Source organism: Mya arenaria, chromosome 6 (assembly GCF_026914265.1).
Source record: "Mya arenaria isolate MELC-2E11 chromosome 6, ASM2691426v1".
NCBI lineage: Eukaryota > Metazoa > Mollusca > Bivalvia > Myida > Myidae > Mya > Mya arenaria.
The window spans coordinates 13,113,726-13,132,050 of NC_069127.1; the positions used below are offsets into that span (position 1 = coordinate 13,113,726).

Consider the following 18,325-nt stretch of genomic DNA (forward strand, 5'->3'; position numbering starts at 1 on the left):
TGAAGAAGCCAATTATTATATATAAATATATATATATATATTTTCTTTCATTCAAATGACTATACTGAGTATACTGCTACATGTGTATATGTTTTGGAATATGTTTTCAATTTCACAATATAGTTTTGTTTACAAACTAACCTGATAATGCTATGTATATCCTCACTGCTCTCGATGTATTAGATCTGGTGTTGGTCCCATTCCCTACTGTAGCAGACATGTGTAGAACTTATCAACACTGGTTCTTCCGACTTTGACTGGTAAAACCACTCAACTGAAACATAAATGTATTATATACAATATGAGATAAATAAATTATCTATCTTTTTATCTATGACATTTTATTTGAAGGATACACTAAGGTCTCAAATCACAATTATGCTTACATTTACTCATTTATGTCACACACGCGCGCACGCACGCACGCACGCACGCACGCACGCACACACACACACACACACACACACACACCCGCCACTTCTTTATGTGTTTTCAATAATATAATTACATACTATTGAACAGTAGCAATTATCCTCCTGGGTGCCTCTACCAGGGTGTATTAAGAGAACGTTGTAGATTTAGACTTCAGAATAGGTAAGATTTCTTGAAAATGACGTCATTGCTGTCAACTTTTCTCAATGTTTACACGCGGTTTATTTTGATTGTAAATATGTGCAAATGAAACAAAATATGTTTAAAGCGTGGATATATCTATACTGGTTGACGGTACATTTCCGAACAGGGCACAAGTCTCGAACACCGGCTAAAACACGCGTTTGTTTACCGTGATCGAATATTCGATGATCTAGATCATTACAGAGGCTTGCCTTGGTCACACTTGCGAAGTTTCATCTTGTTTTGTTAAGATTTTTTTCTAAAAAAATGCCATTCAATGTTGAAATGCTTGAAGATCAAACTATAGCACATGGGGGAATGACGTCAAAGGGCGCACGCGCATCTTTCGGTTTTGCAGATATGTTTACCTACACTCAAAATATTTTTAAATATAAATCACGCTTTACATTTGAATTGCATGTTTTGAAAATCATCGGAACAATAAATAACTTTATAGCTAAGTGTTTATTAACATAGCATACTTATTAATTATAATTGTATGACCATGCATTTTCGCTTTGCTCGTGTTCGGTATTTGTGCCCTCCATAGCATAAATTTAAGGGTGATTTACTGTCCATAAAATGAACGATTTTCGACATAAAATTGATGAAATCGTGGACCTGTACTTTTACAGATGTTGTCACATTGACCAAAGATGTTTCATACGCAATTTTAACTTAGTACAACAAAAAACTCTCCATGATATTTGTGAAATACCTCTAAAGGTGTTCGGATTTGTGACCTTAGCCAGTACACAGTAAGGGCGAGATCTGAAGGCAATTGTTGGTCTCGACCCAGAGTCGAGACTTGATACAGATTATGGAATAATAATAAGTCAGTTAACCATACTCCCAGAGGTCGGTTAAATTTTGTCCAAAAGTTGGCCGAATCACGCGCTGGTTAGGATAACTTAATTTATACAATTGGTTTTCGGATAACTTGACCAAACCAGGGAGATAACCAAAAGATAACCGCTGGTTAAGACTTATCCACGTTTATACAATTGGCTGCTGATGTTTAACGTTAACCAATATTTCCTAGTTTTTAGTCGACGTAAATAAGATTAAATTGACGATGATAGGTGATTACTGAAACTGTTATAATATATTGAACTTGACCAACAAAATGGATTTCACAATGCTTAAGTCCAATATCTTTTTAGCGATGATGATTCTTTTTTATGTATATCCAAATGGCCTTTTTCACTTTTTAGACATTTTTAACCAAAACTGCAATAACGAAATGAAGTATAATCTAAATTGAGCGCGTAAAACGTAATTACGAGCTTTGCATATCACATGACTTTCTGTATACTTGAATTTTTATGTTTAAACTTTTGGCTACTGAGCTTGTTTCTGTAGTTTTTTTTTAACATAAATATTAAATACTAATGTTTTCCAATTTTTAGTTTTGGGATTAAACATTTTTCAGGTATTGTATTGATTCCACTTATTTTCTCTAGTTATCGAAATTGCAGAAAAGAGTACATTTATAGTATAAAAATATTTTGGTTTAAGTGGGTGGGAACCCACGCCGGTAAAGTCAAGATAAAACACTTTTACCAATTTATAACCCACTTTAACAAATTGAGCATAAATCTTAAACATTACATGATAATGTAAATAAGCCAAAGGGAGGAAATTGTGATCTTTAAAGACGATATTTGAGCAAATATCAACTATTGGTGAAGGGTCCCAGTTTAAAGTACTTAAATCTCCTAACACTTTATTTCAGTATACAAAAAAGTGCATTTCACAGGTCCCAGCTTAAGGAACTTAAATCTCCTAATAATTTACCACACTTTATTTCTGTATACAAAAAGTGCATTTTACAACAACATAAGTACATTTCTGCGATGTTTGAATAAACAATATTGATGCTATGTGCCACCAACTTATCTGCAGCATATGCAGATAGTAAGTCAGTGGACTTGTTTGGAATTTCTTTAGTATTTCCCATATATCTCTTTTAAATAAAGCATTGTGTGGACCTTATGAGGCATTATAGGAGACTCTATCACATTTATATACTCACTTGTATTTCTTTTCTCTAATTATTTAAACCTAAGTGGCACTGAGGCTTTAAACATAATTCTAAAAAAAACCTAAGAAAACTCATTTGTTTCTCTATTTCTACCCGACATGATGAAATTGACTGATTAAACTGTTCGGAATAGTTAATGTTAGAAATATATCATACTAAACCAGTGATCTAAATTAAACAATTAACAGCCAACATCGACTATATGACTCACGTAATTTATCCCATCCTTGATTAAAACATAAAGCATGGTTATTTATACCAATATACACCATGGCTTCGAAAAATACACATGAGTTAAATTTGCTAATATTGGTTGATGTTTAAGATAAAATCATCTTTGGAAAAATTCACGAGATAAAACTTTCCATTTCGTTTCATAAGTGTACTCTAACATCGTGCATAAATATGCGTTTAAGTTTAAGCTTTATACTTTACAGAAGGACACTGACAAACCTAGGAACAATGTTTTGTTTATTATTTATGTTAAATGTATACTTGAAAATGGACTACCCGGATCAAATCGCGGTTATTCGATCAAACTGGACACGAGTTCTATGCGATCAGAACGCCGATGGAGACGCTAGTGGTCACGTGAATGGTCTGAAGGCCTGCTGCAATGAAAGAACGGACTTTAGTAAATATCCTTCTGCCTTCATATTATAATTATATCTATTTCAAGTGTTTTCACTTTGTTAAACCATTATGCCTTTGTCCATTAGTATACGCAATATTTTCATTTTCAAATCATTTGAATATGATAATTTTTCATCAAGTGTTCCAACAGTATATAACTACATGAAGGGTACCGCTTGCCGTACTTGCAATTAAACGCTTTTCAACAAACGAAAATGTGAATGTACTTGTTTGTTGTTCTTGTGTTTAACATTAAGGCATTGATTTAATAAGGAAGTAATCAAAGGTTGTTTCAAAATAGGTTATAGGTACCCTTTTGGTTATTTCGCATATCTAAGGATAAGCATCTAAAGTTTAAGTTGACGCTAAAGTGGCAAATTTACCTGTGCTAAATTTAATACATTTAAAATGAAATGAAACGCTCTTTATGGAAATATATCATTTTTTAAACTATAGTTTGTCTCTATGGAAAAGACGATAAATCTAAGTAATAGTGTTGAAACCCAAAATAAATTTTAATAGGAAACAATAAAACAGAGAGAACCAAACATTTCAAAACCTGAATTTAAAGAAACATATTATTTCAACTCTCAATCAAAAAGGCAATGTTCCAAAGATCTTAAAAGTCTTCATGCCATAAACTAAAAGCCAACACCAGGATGTGTTAGTGTAATATTGTAATTGCAGAAAACTAATATCTAAAAAAACATACACAAAACAAGTCTATTTTTTACACATGCTCTCTTTCAATGCCACATGAGCGTTTCACTGAATGCACATGTTTGTTTGTCGCCAAATAGCAACAATCAAGAGAAATAACAAAGCAAGTTGATAACCGCCAGTCGAAATGTTTACATTCGCTAACGATTCAATATTAAACGCCAATTTAGCCATAAATAAATTGATCACAAACAGCGACTTCACGAACATGGATTATCTTCTTTGGGTTTGGCATACATTTGTAGCTCGATATAACACTTTAGTTAACATTAAATTGAGGGAAAGTTTGTTTGCAATGCATGAATATTCAAAACTATAAGTTAATCATTGTCCCACTTAGTATTAGGAGTGTTATCTTGTTTAGTAAAGTTCTGTTGTTGTATTTGTGATACTCCGTAGTAGTTTGACCGTGCCATCGCTCTTACCCCAACATTTATTTTATAAATGTGTTGTCTTTTAGCTTTGAATCTCATGCTTCGTGCTAGTTTAGTACTTGTTCTTTTAAACAGGATCTTGAATAAATTGTAGGCGGCTGTGGCTGTCCCTGCATGTTTGGGTTTTATAAATTAATCAGCTACATTCGCATTTGGCGTTTAACGCGATTTCAATTTTTTTTAAAAAAAACAACCAAAAGTGAACTGCAAAAGCTATGTCAAACTTATCAACTCTACTGCCTGACACACTGATATTTCTTATCTATGAACGGCGATCCTAACATTTTGACAATTATGCAGAATACACATGTTAAGTGCTTACCATGTTATTTTCGATAGATTTATTAGCTAATTTCATGAAACGACATGATTACGTTGTTAAAATAGCTGACATAACACTATGACTAGCTTATTGAGATACATGAGGAAATCTTGGGCGTCCATGTTGCCTAATACAATCAGACTCAGATGTTATTGAAATATTAAAATTTGTTCTGAATTTTAAAAAGTACATATTTATAATAATTATAGGCTTTCCAATGGGTGATACTTATGCATTTTTACATGATGACTTCTTTTTTACTGATATGAAAGTGGATTTATGTCGAAAAAAATATATTTACAGATATTTGTACGATAACCTGAGTTTGAATAATCCGGTATTTTCAGATAATACTGATTTGTTATACAATCCACAATGGCAAATGAATAAATCTAATGTATCCAGTCTAAACGCATCCTAAATAACTCGACGCTAAACTCAATATCAATCTTTACGATAAGCGTGATGATTTCAATTTCGAAATAATTAATTACCATTCTTTAGTAGGAGATGTTCATATTTCACATTCAAATGGTGTTTTATTGCACAGTTGAAAGGACTCGCTGGCTTAAGCAACAGATGTAAAAAAAAAATCAGCTCTCGTAGTAAATTTATGACGGATGAAAATGCTGAAACAGGGTTTCAAATTACTATAAAAGATTAATGAAAACCTTATCAATATGTATTAATCAACCTTATCAATATGTGTCAATTGTCATAATTGTCTTAAATTGCTGATTGCTAACAGTGAGGCTCATACTCTAATAAAAAGAATCGTTAAATTAAACTGCTTCCAGCAGCTGGTTGGACAGATAGACTCAATGGATTGCAGGGATCTAAGTGAAGCCGTTAATACAATGGAAATACTTTGAAGAGTATTGGTCTTCTGATTTTTGACGGTGAATATCTTGCAAAAATATATAATTTAAATTAGGGTCTTCGCATTACTACGCTTTCAGTCCTTTGATAGACATTTGCAGATTTGTTTATCTTAAAAGCGTTATATACAACCGTTTGTCTCACTCGGAATGTTTCAGCGTCACTTTTTTCCAATAATTCATTTAGGTTTTTCATCTGAAAAAAATATATTAGTAAATATATATTGTAATTTTGTTTTTATTAAAGTTTTCTTTGCATTAGGTACTCTGAATTGTTTTCTTGTGTCTGTAGATAGAGTAGGGATCCAAATCAAAGACAAACTTGGGGTTTGCCTATTAGTTTAATTAGTATTTGTTATATTCTGATGTTTCCTCGAACTAATACATACGTTGATAAGATTTACCTTTTACGTTTTATTTCTGTTCCGTGCGATTTGCATTGACCCTGTGTCCTTGAAAGGGGTATCATTTTGTTTAATTTGATGAATAACATCTTTTTATTGTTTTTTTTTTGTATTTAGGCAAAATTGCCTGGATAAGATAATACAGCACATTGCAACTAGTGTCAAAACAATGAATGCGGATTAACCTTTATTTACTGCGTTTATGCAATACTTGGTTCGAATTGGCTTTAGTATTGTGTGAATGTGCAAATTACGTTTTCATGTTTTAGTGAAGTGTTATTTTACTACGAGTCTACCGAACTATATTATATTGTATTTAATTATATGCCTATCAAATTCCTTTTCCATATTCAACAATGAAAATACAGCACGCCGTATTGACAATCCGTATCATGATACTGTCGTTTTCTGATTCCGCATCATGCGCGTACCGTGTGTTATCTCGGAACTACTTTCGCGTTGCTTAAAAAAAAGCTTGACAAAAAACAATGGTAAATCCTGTCAAGTTTTAAATACATTATATTATCTAAATTTACTCACGCTCCTGAAGCATGTCAATATTCAGGAACATGGTTCTCATGTTCTTCAAAGAACCGTGAGGATAAGCACGAAGCAAAGAACGCTTCCACTCTATCTAGACAGCTACATCAGTGAACTAGTTGTTTGCCATTTCGAAGTTCATAAATTGTTGCATTATCCATGTTTACTATAATAAATATGAGCAGCTTGCCAATACAAAGAAGAAGGCGAATTCGCGTTATCGATAAAATTAGCGATTGACTCACAAACCTCCGTCAATTCTGCATATTATGATCGTCAAAAAATCCAACGAATATTAACTTCGTTAAAAATGGCTGCGTTACTTCTACAGGAAATAACGATTAGTGTATACTCGTAAAATAAGTATATTTTTGTTGTTGTTGTTCTTTTGTGCTGTGACATGAAATGATTGTTCTCGTATAAGGAATTTGTTAATTTTGCTCAAACACAAACTCTTTTGTTCTTATTTTGCTCAATAAAGTGAATTCTGAAACTTCTGACTTTGTTTCGCTGTAGTAGCCTCCCTTGACTTCAATACACAAAATTACATAACACATTCGAATTCATACGCGCATTTGACAGATGGCGGTAAATTTTAATCAAATTGTAACCGAAAAATAACAAGGAATAAATTAAATAGGCAGATATATAATAAATTGAATATTATGGTAGGACGTTTTTCTGGTGACCTGTATCACGTCTCGTTCGGTGAGTAAACATGTATTTTTTTTGTGAAAAGGTGTGATAAGGTGTGATAAGACGTGTTTCTGATCACAGATACTTTTTGGCATTTTCCAAAGTGAATATCTGGATTTACATAATAAAATTTATATGGATTTATTGATCTTGATTCACGGAATAGCATTGAGATAATTTTATATAAAATTTCGTTGGAACTTATCTGTAAATAGCAGAAAACTCATTTTTTTTCTTTGTTGGATATTAATCTGACAAGTGTTCACCGCAGAAAGAGTGCGGATTACAATCAGCAGTTTTCAATCAGTGTGGTGTTCAATTATGGCGGACAATAGCGAGTATAGCGAACCGTTAATCCCAGCAACGCAACTTTTGTTTGACGATGATATGACCATACCACCAGCCGCAGGGGATCTCGACTTGACACAGGCGCCGAATATTGGGACCCAAACGGGCCAAACGGAGTCATGTATACCGGAGCAAACAATTCTGGAACCAGTTTACCGGGTACCAAGGCATCTATATCCGGAACGGGCGCTTCCGGTTTGGTATCCATGGAAACCCACAACACACAATCGACAGAGAAAGAACCCCAATCCCAATCCCAATCCATTATATCTGGGCCAGTCGTATCTAATACCTAGAAAAAGGTAGAACACCACGTGCACCAAAGAGCAAACAAAAATCAACAGTGAACGCCAGTAGCGCACATCAAGCGCAACCAACCAAACCAAAATCTTCAAAGACGCGGCGGCGGTCCGAACCAGAACCACCGTCCCCGGAACCCCCTGGCATTAATATTCACAACGCTGATGAAAACGTATCAGTGGTGGCAGCAATAAACAATCTTGCCGAGCAGATGAGAGTAAGTCTTGACAGTTTATCATCTAGAATAGTGAAGCTTGAAACTAATCTCGAGTTAACGATTAAGACACACGTCCAGAATGCCATGTCTCCTGTTGTAAACAAACTTAGAAAGGAATTCAATGAGGAACTGAACCAAGTAAAAAGTGACATGAAATCTCTACCAGTAAATAACGCTGTCCCCAAAGACAGTGATTAAAAGAAAACTACTGGATTGGTTTTAAAGAACTTACCGGAACGTAGGGATGAAAATATCGTCAACAGCGTAAATACGTTAATCAAAGACGGCCTGAAATTAGAAATTAAAATAAAAGATGCCGAGAGAAAGCGTGCAAATCAATCCTCCGAATGCGGAATCGTTGTGGTCTCGTGCAACACAAAAGAGGACAAACATGAAATTATGAAGTGTAAGGCAACTCTCAAACAAAACGCTACATACAAAAACATTTATATAGAACATGACTTAACTCCGGAAGAAAGAAACTCTATTGCAAACCTGAAGACTATTGCCAAAGTTATTGGTAACGATAAACTCTATGTTAAAGGCAACCGACTAGTGCAGAGAACACACAATGAGGAATCGCGTGACGCTCACGAGTGGCAAGAAGTGCGGCACCGCCGAAAGACGTCCCCTCACCAGGTACGCACGAGATCTGGCAGGTCAGATCACAGACGCCGAGATGAAACCTTCACAAGACGTCATGATACCGACCGTACTTCGTATCGCCATGAGCATCAGTCGTCACGTGACCGACACGAGACGCGCCATCGCGACCATGCACGTGATACAAGCCGCCGCCACCAGGGATATCATGACGGTGAGGACCGAAGAAATTACACCCACGGTAACCAAGGTTACCAAGGTCGTCACAGAAATAATTACCGTCAATACTAGGTTTCATGCGGGTTTTGGAACACAAACGGTTTCAGTCGGAATGAAATGTCGGAAAATTATCAAATACGCAAAAACTGTATTGATCAATTAAATGTTGATATTGTATGTATAGCAGAAACACATTTAAAGAACGATGAAATTTTAAACGTCGAAGGATATACATGGATTGGACATAATCGAATTAACTTACACAGAAGGGCACCAAAAGGAAGTGGAGGCATCGGTGTTCTTATTCGGAATACATTTTTAAATACATTTACTGTGAACAAGTTAAATGATGAACATGAAGGAATTTTATGGATATCAGTAACAAATAAAATAACTAAAGAACGACTTCGAATCGGTGTGTGTTACTTACCACCGGCAAACTCAACACGCAACATTCAAATTAACGAATTCTTAGAAACACTTCTTTCACAAGTATACGAGTATCAAAGGGACTCATTAGTTTCGATCGTCGGAGACTTTAACATTCGTGTCGGAAACAATGACGATTACATCGCTGGAGTTGACTATATACCGGAAAGAGATATAATTGACTATCACATATCGCCATATTGCGATGCTTTCCTGGACTTTCTTCTTAGTGCTAATTTATGTATTTTAAACGGCAAAAATTGTATTAAAAATGATTATACAAGCATCTCAACAAAGGGTTGCGCAGTTGTCGACTATTGCCTAGTCCCATACGAACAGTTAAACCGTTATGAACATTTTAACGTAATAAGAGCAATATATCTTTTCCAAAAAATCACCGGTATAAACACACTAGACCGAATTACAATTCCCGACCATTCAGTGTTACAGTGGACTTTGTCTATGACAAATTTTAAGAATGTTGATAGTATTAACACAAGTGTTGTTAATGGCAAGTTAAACAAAAGCAAGATAATACACGACCGACAGAATATTCCAGAAGTTTTTATGAACAATCATGATATGTATGAACTTCTTAAGGAAAAGATAAACCTGCTAGAGGCCGACAGAGATAGACAAGAACATATTGACAATTCTTATACTGAATTTCTGGATATACTTAACTCGCAGATGAAGACGCACTTAAACCCAAGGGAGATAAATCTCAATGTAAACAACACGAAAAATAAGCGAGTTAATAAACCTTGGTGGAACGAGGATTTGAGCGTTGAGTGGAAGGGTGTTTGCGTAAGCGAAAAATTATGGCTCAACTGTAAGATCAGATCTCAGAAAAACTTATTAAAAGCAATATTTATGAACAAAAGAAAACTATTTGACAAAACGGAGAAAAAGGGCACACTGGCATGATGAACAAAGTAAATTATTAAAAGCTTGTGAAAACACAAATAAGAGCGATTTTTGGAAAGACATAGGGAAGATTGGTATCGGGTCCGAGCGAAATAAATCTATTCCGATTGAAGTCTTGCTAGCGGACGGTTCGGTATCAACATTACCTCAAGACGTCTTAAACAAATGGAAGAACTCTTTTGAAAAGCTATACAATGTACCAAATATTAATAACGAACCTGTAGTTATGCAAAATAACTTACATGAAAACACTTTGAGCACTCACTCACTGAACGATGGAATTCATATTTTGGAGATTGACAAAGCTGTGAATTCGTTAAACAAGAATAAAGCCCCCGGGTACGACGGTATACCAGCCGAGATGTTAAACAATAAATTGACTGTGTACTACTTACATGCCTTATTTAACGTCTGTTTTGACACAGGGACTGTTCCTAAAGCATGGACATACGGACTTATTACCCCAATCTTGAAAAAGAAAGACTCAGATAAACGTGACCCAGTTAACTACCGTGGAATTACAGTGACACCGGCAAATTACAAAGTATATTGCTCTGTATTAAATGATAGACTTACTAAATGGAGCGAACTAAACAATGCAGTATCTGACACTCAAAATGGTTTTCGGAAAAACAGAAGTACGATCGACCAGTTATCAACTTTAACTAGTATAATCGACGCTAGAAAAAAGACAAAGAAGGATACCTTTGTTGCATACGTTGACTTTTCCAAAGCCTATGACCGGATTAATAGAAGTAAGCTATGGGCTAAATTGGAAGGGAACTTCGGAATACACGGCAAAATGTTGACTGCTCTGAAGTCGCTTTACAAATCGGTCAAATGTGCCGTGCGCGTGAACAACTATACAACCGATTGGTTTGACGTATCCACTGGCCTGAAACAGGGCTGTCTGGTTTCCACGACAATGTTCAACTTTTTTTTAAATGACTGCAGCGAACTATTTGAGCATTCAAATAAAGGTGTTTTATTTAACGGCAAGATAATAAGTCACCTATTTTATGCGGATGATTTAGTGTTAATTGCCGAAAATGAAAACGATCTTCAATATTTGCTAGACATACTATCGCGATGGTGTTGCACAAACAACATGACCGTTAATATTGAGAAGAGCAAGGTTATGCACTTTAGAAATCCGTCTAGACAGAAAACACAGTTTAAGTTCAAATGTAGTAATAATGAATTGGAATGCGTAGAAAAATATCGTTACCTAGGACTACATCTAAACGACAGTCTCGATTATAACATCACTGCAAAATACGTTGCCCAGTCAGCTACACGAGCCCTTGGACTTATTATATCAAAATTTACAGCCATGGGAGGCATGCCATTTAACGTTTTTACGAAACTTTACGACACAGTAGTCTGGCCAACCATCAGCTACGGTGCTGCGATATGGGGAACACGGAAATACGCCTGCATTAATGCCGTCCAGCATAGAGCCAGTCGCTTCTTCCTTGGATTAGGAAAATATACACCAAACGCCGATGTTAATGGTGACATTGGATGGACCCCACCTCTTGTTAAACAATGGAAAGTTGTAATTTCCCATTGGGTCCGATTAGCTAATATGGACAGCAATCGACTGAATAACTTTGTATTTAAAGCAATATCTGGTTATAAGAAGTGTTGGACTCGTACTGTAATGAATAAAGTGAAAGATATAGCTGACTATAACTTGGATATAAACGTTAAAATTCGTAGATCTGAACACTTTAGATTAATAGATACGTGTCATACAACTATGCTTGACCAAATTCACAATCAATGGCGTAATGTTATAAATGTAAATACAAGCATACGACAGATAAATGGAGGCAACAAACTGCGGCTATACAGAACTTTTAAGCAAACATATAAAACAGAATACTATGTTTAGAGCCCATCTATTACCCGCCTTAACAGAAGTGCGTTAGCTAAATTTAGATGTGGAGTGGCGCTATTAAAACTCGAAACAGGCCGCTATGAATCACTCAATGTTGAACAAAGAACCTGTTTTAACTGTCATAACATAGTAGAAGATGAATGTCATGTTTTATTACATTGTCCTTTACATAATAATCTACGGCATTTACTGTTGTTAAAAGTTATTGATATTAATGATAATTTCAATTCATTATTGGATAACGAAAAACTTTCATTCCTTCTTTCAAATGAAACTATCGTTAAACACCGTGCCAAAACCTGTCATGATATCCTGAAACTCCGACGTCAGTATCTGTATAACAAGTAATTTAGTGTTTGTATGTGTTATTGCATGTTTTGTACAATAATGATTATTCTCACCTTATTTTTATTACTGAATATTTTAAGTTATATTGTATGTTTTAAAGTTGATATATTTTATTGTTTTTTATTGAGCAAATAGTCTCTCATAACTCCATGAGGAGTGGTTTTATACATTATTATTGCACGTTTTATCAGTATTTATCCCATGAATGTATAAAAGTGAGACTTGAATAAATTTTCTGTCTGTCTGTCTGTCTGTATCCGTCTCGACCTGAGGTCTCGACGGATACGTGTTTACACACCGAACTCGACGTGATACAGATCACCAGAAAAACGTCATATCATAATATCCCCTATGTATTATATTTGAAATATGCAAGCACGTACGTATGTTGAATGACTTACTGTCAAGAATAATGCACTTTTTCCCAACACATTATATTTTCTCTATTAGAACAGACCACCTCACTCTGTGACTATTTCAGAAGGCAGATTAGAATCTTCGTTATCCCAAGATAACTTGAAGTTTCCATTAATTATCAATGGAACGTGGAAGCCTGCATCGTGCAACCCAGTCCAGCACGTTGCCGTCATCATCCCGTTTAGAAACAGAGAGGAACATTTACATATATTACTCAAAAGTATTATACCCATCTTGGTGAAGCAGAAAGTACACTTACACATCTTCGTTGCGGAGCAGGTAAGAACTCAATGAGGTTAGACATTTATTATTTTGTTTTGCGTAGGTCTGTGTATTTCAAAAGCCATGTATAAACAACAGAAACCGCATAATCAGGTCTTTGCACGAGGACGAGTCTAGTATTCTTACCAGACCTGCCAAGGTGATTGGAAAGACCTTGCCACGAGGTTGCTATTGTTTTGCTTATATAGGGTCATCTAGCGTTACCGCGAGCCCGTTAAAATAATAACATGTATTCATAATAAAATTAAACTGAACATAAAGGCATAATTGATGCAATTATGATTGATCTGTATAGTTTATTCTGTTAGAAAAATAAATAACACCTAAATTTTACTTGATAAGAAATGCAAGTTTCATAAGTGATAATATTGTTCATGAAAATATGAAGCCTTTCTATACAGCTCTTACAGAGTAAAGAACTGATTTTATGTTATGTTCATCAGATTATGACGAAGAAAAAAACCGAAAAAGGTGGCGAATACAAATAAAAATACAAAATCAGTTTTTGGATTGTGTTTGTAAACAGGAGATGCGAGGGCGAAACCATATGCTAAAATATGATTATTATCTTATCAAAGCTAATATTCCTTAACAATTATAACTGTAATCTACCCTCTAAATGATAGTTAAAAAGTCACTGAATGTGCATTTTATATAACTGTTTTAGTTTTCCGGAAGCTGCTGAGACATGTTTTAATGTCGCCAAAGGTTCACAATACGTGAATTCATGTGCATAATGCATTTCTGTTTGCGGATTGTGATTCAAATATCAGCATTGCAAAATTCTATGCACGAGTTTCATGACTACCACGAGCACTCATCGCGTTCGATGTCATATGAATCTTGTGCATTCGTCATTCCTACAATCCTAAATTATATCTCAACAGGATTTATTTTCCCAAATAGAAAGACCTTGTACTCGGTCGACATTGTATATCACCGTGTACTGCTTGAGGAAATCATGGATTGTTCAGATGCGTGTTATGTTCACAAGAGCGTGGTACGCAGAACGAAACTATGCAAAAAAGCTTATTTGATGCTTATTAATAAAACTATCGTAGTTTGCTGATTTTGCAAATTCTTGTTAAAATATCCATGTCGATTAATACATAATTTCATAATAAACTCTATGTCAAAAACGTTAGCCTGTCTTGGTTAAAGCTCACGGACACTAATATCATTTAATAGTTAAGATCCGAATTCGACTTTGTTGTTATCACTTTATTTTGTACACACGAATGCATTTATTTTCAGTATGGGAATCAAGCTTTTAACAAGGGCCGTGTGATGAACGCAGCTTTTCTAGAGGTGTCCAAGATGTCGGATTTCGATTGCTTCATCTTTCACGATGTAGACCTGATTCCTGAAGATGACCGTATAACCTATCTATGTGACGATAGGCCAAAACATATGTCACCTTCTGTCGACGTTTTGAAGTATATGTAAGTTTTGTGGAGGAACAATCAGATAATTATAATACAATGGAAGCTATAGCGAGACGCCTAGAAGCAAAATTTAATAACTAATATATTGATCAGAGGCAAACTGCTTAGGCCTAACAGACGCGAAACGAGAAAAAAGAGACTTCCTATACTAGTACATTAATATCCGCTGATTTGGATAAACCAAATGCTAAGATGATTAAAACAAATTTTAATTATGATAATCATTTATAATATAAAATGACATTGCTTTAGGAATCTTATCTACTTTAATCACTTTAAAATCATATGAACCTGTCTTAACTATGATTGATTTTGGATATTTAAAAAATGAGTATAATGCATGGTTTTACAAAGGGAACAAAACAGATTTAGGAGTCCATATACATTTCATTTTTAAAATTTAATTTCGTTTTCAATATCACTTTAAAGAGAATGGTATGTGATAACCCACATGTGCAGTGTTGGGGTTTGTCCAGAATACAATTAAGGTCGGAGAGCTGTTTTATTAATCCGAGATTATGCTGTAAAAGAAAACAGATAACAAAGTAGGCTTACGTTTGTTTGGTTTTGTCATGAGTATCACGACAGATAATGGCTTTTTGGGCAAACAATGTGAAAAGCTTGGGCAAATGGCAACTTGTGCTTTTATTACCATGACAAATGATAAGAGAACTGTTGGCTTTTGAATAAAATATTCGAAGTTAAGTTTATTTCAGTGATAATACATTTCACTTCAATTAGAATTTACAAAAATTACTATAAAAATACAGGAACAAACCCAGTAGTCAAGAATTCAAAATTAATCCAAGTTTAGGTCTACCCAGCAAGGCCCAAACGACAATGAACTACAGACACAAAACATATTAACAACTCATACATAAATAAAACGCAAAAAACAATCTAACATCACATACACAAATACAACACCAGAAACAAACCATACCCTCAATTAAACGATGGGATAATCGCATTAGAACGGTCAGTGGAACAAACATTCACTTGAACTCGAGTCTACTGGTGTCTATAACCTCCATTTTGTTTGAATTTATTGACATGAGTGCTAAACCGGTTGATATACAATATAAAACTCCTCGCATTGTTTACTTCCTTTAACAAAACACTATTTTACTGCGCATGAAAATTTGCATATTAAAACATGATTGTTACCACCAATAATTCGGTCGCAAATATTTTTTTTACATTTTTGATAAAATACGTGCGGTAAATCGATGGAATCAACAATCATTTCCGTATTTTAAATTACTGCGTTTCTGTAGGAAACAACTGGTTCTGGAGGAAAATGTAGGGTTGGTGATAAAAAAGAAAATTTGCGAAATGTATTTCGATTGATATTTTGACTGTCAAAAGGCGTAAAATGGGCTGATTTCCAGCTTTACTACAATAAGCATGAGCATTGATTTTATACGAAGAATAATCCTCTGACATATAAACAATTCATGAAATGACTACTCTCCTGTCCGGGTTTTACGTACTAAGTTTACTTTACGAATTCGTAAGAAAATAATCCTTAATTGAAATTAACACTTATTGTATGTTATTTCCCACTACGCTAACGAAGTCGATTTAGTTAGTGGTGTTTTCTCAATATTCTTGTATGCTCTTATCCAGGAGAGGACATGTTCATGTCTTAGTGTTACGTACAGCAATACAAATTCATAACCGATATAGTTTCTTCCGCTAGGCTGCTGTACCAATGTTTAGTTGGTGGTGTTATTGCCTTCCCCCCGGCGCACTTTATCGCTTTGAACGGCTACTCGAACCTGTACTGGGGCTGGGGAGCGGAGGACGACGACATGTCTTACAGGTAACGTTACTCGCATAGTGAAGGGCGACTACGTGTCATACAAGTCACTGATCTGCGGAGGTCGACAAAATGTATAAATAACCTTGCTTGCATCGCGGTGGTCGGTGAAAAGTACAGGTTATGTTGCTCGCTATGCGAGAAGGGAGGGGCGACTACATGTCTTACAGGTAATTAAGCTTAATCGCTTCACTGTGGTCTTTATCAATGTCATCATACTTAAAGCTGCACTCTCACAGATATAGAGATTTGGAAAGGGCAAATCTTCGCATAATTTTTTGCAAACCAATGATATAAGATTGCTAACAAAAAGTAATTCGTAGATTTTCCTATTTCCGTCTGAAAACTAACGTTACTAAAAGTTTAAGAAACATGCATAAAACATCGTTTATCAAACATAAATATAAAAATCTGCGACCCATATTTTTGACAGCAGTCTTATATAACTGATTTCCATGGGTTTTCGTAAAAAATGGTTTTTCCAAGACAAAAATCAAAAATGTTCTCAAAATGTTTAATCTGTGAGAGTACAGCTTTAAAGCCACATGAAGAATAACGGTTTATGAATGTTTTGCAGGATTATGTCAAACAACAATGGAATTACTCGACAAGACGGGGAATTAGCACGTTATAAGATGATAAAACATGAACAGAGTGAAATGGTTGTCGGGGAACGAAGATACACACTTTTAGGTCAGACAAAAGATATTTATGAACAAGATGGTTTGAATAGCGTACAGTATGATCTCATATCAGTTCGAAGGACGCATTATTACACACACTTGATGATCAACGTTGGTCCAGCTCCGTCCAATACCGACAGCATCGACGATATCATCCGTATGGTGTCGTGGAAGAATTCTTAGCTTCATACCATTCACGGCGAATACTTTGATGCATTTTTACCTCTGAAGTTCTGCCAGATCTGATATAAACATTTTATATGTTTATTGTTTACCGTGCATGAAAATGATCTATTCTCAAATATGTATTTAAACTGTTTAAGACAAATGAAGGAATATACGGTAGCTTACCCGGGATTTGGACAACATTTATGCGAAAAACTACAGAAACAAGCTCAGCAGCAAAAGTTAAAACATAAACCCAGTTTAATGGCACTGGGTAAACGCCAAAGACATAGAGCATAAAAACAAAAAAAAATACAAAAAAGAACAGCACAAAACTTCACAAACAGCACAGTACATACATACTATATATACAAAACTAGGTATGTTTATCAAGGATTGTTAGGTACCGCCTTTGAACGGTCAGTAAAATGTAAATTTACTGGGGGTTTTAACCAGTTTGTGTACACAACCTCACTCTTATTCCAACAATCACGAATAAAGTAAAAACGTTAATGGTAGATCTTCTAAAATTATGCATTCTTTTGAGGAAAGATAAAAATGATTGCAGTAAAAACACACTTCGTGTGGATCATACGCATCACAATGAAACATGAACGGAAGGTGCGCAGCAATATTGTTTCTGAGCTATTCGCATAAATATTGGATTAAGGGAAAATTTGTTTGCAATGACTGAATATTCAAAATAAAAGTGCTGTTGTTGTATTTGTGATACTCCGTAGTAGTTTGACCGTGCCATCGCTTTTACCCCAACATTTATTTCATAAAGAATGATAGCTGTAACATGTGTGTTGTCTTTTAGCGTCGAATCTCATGCTTCGTGCTAGTTTGGTATTTAAACAGGAATAAATTGTAGGCATCTGTGGCTGTCCTTGTTTGCATGTTTATTTTTATAAATTAAACAGCTACCTTC

At 35.0% G+C, this 18,325-nt stretch overlaps 1 protein-coding gene across 1 annotated transcript; it reads left to right on the forward strand.

Annotated features, from left to right (window-relative positions):
- The first annotated feature begins 3,097 nt into the window (after positions 1-3,097).
- LOC128239063 (beta-1,4-N-acetylgalactosaminyltransferase bre-4-like) lies at positions 3,098-18,033 on the forward strand. The gene is made up of 5 exons (XM_052955504.1): positions 3,098-3,293; positions 13,062-13,276; positions 14,534-14,721; positions 16,427-16,549; positions 17,124-18,033. Exons 1-5 carry the CDS (start codon positions 3,122-3,124, stop codon positions 17,410-17,412), a joined length of 987 nt encoding a protein of 328 aa, XP_052811464.1. The 5' UTR covers positions 3,098-3,121; the 3' UTR covers positions 17,413-18,033.
- The last annotated feature ends 292 nt before the right edge of the window (positions 18,034-18,325 follow it).

Bases quoted from the DNA above. Each gene is read 5' to 3' on its own strand.
- LOC128239063 (XM_052955504.1), top strand. From the start codon at position 3,122: ATGTTTTGTTTATTATTTATGTTAAATGTATACTTGAAAATGGACTAC. The intron at 14,722-16,426 runs GTAAGTTTTGTG...TTCTTCCGCTAG, and splicing joins GTCGACGTTTTGAAGTATAT to GCTGCTGTACCAATGTTTAG. The intron at 16,550-17,123 runs GTAACGTTACTC...AATGTTTTGCAG, and splicing joins GACGACGACATGTCTTACAG to GATTATGTCAAACAACAATG.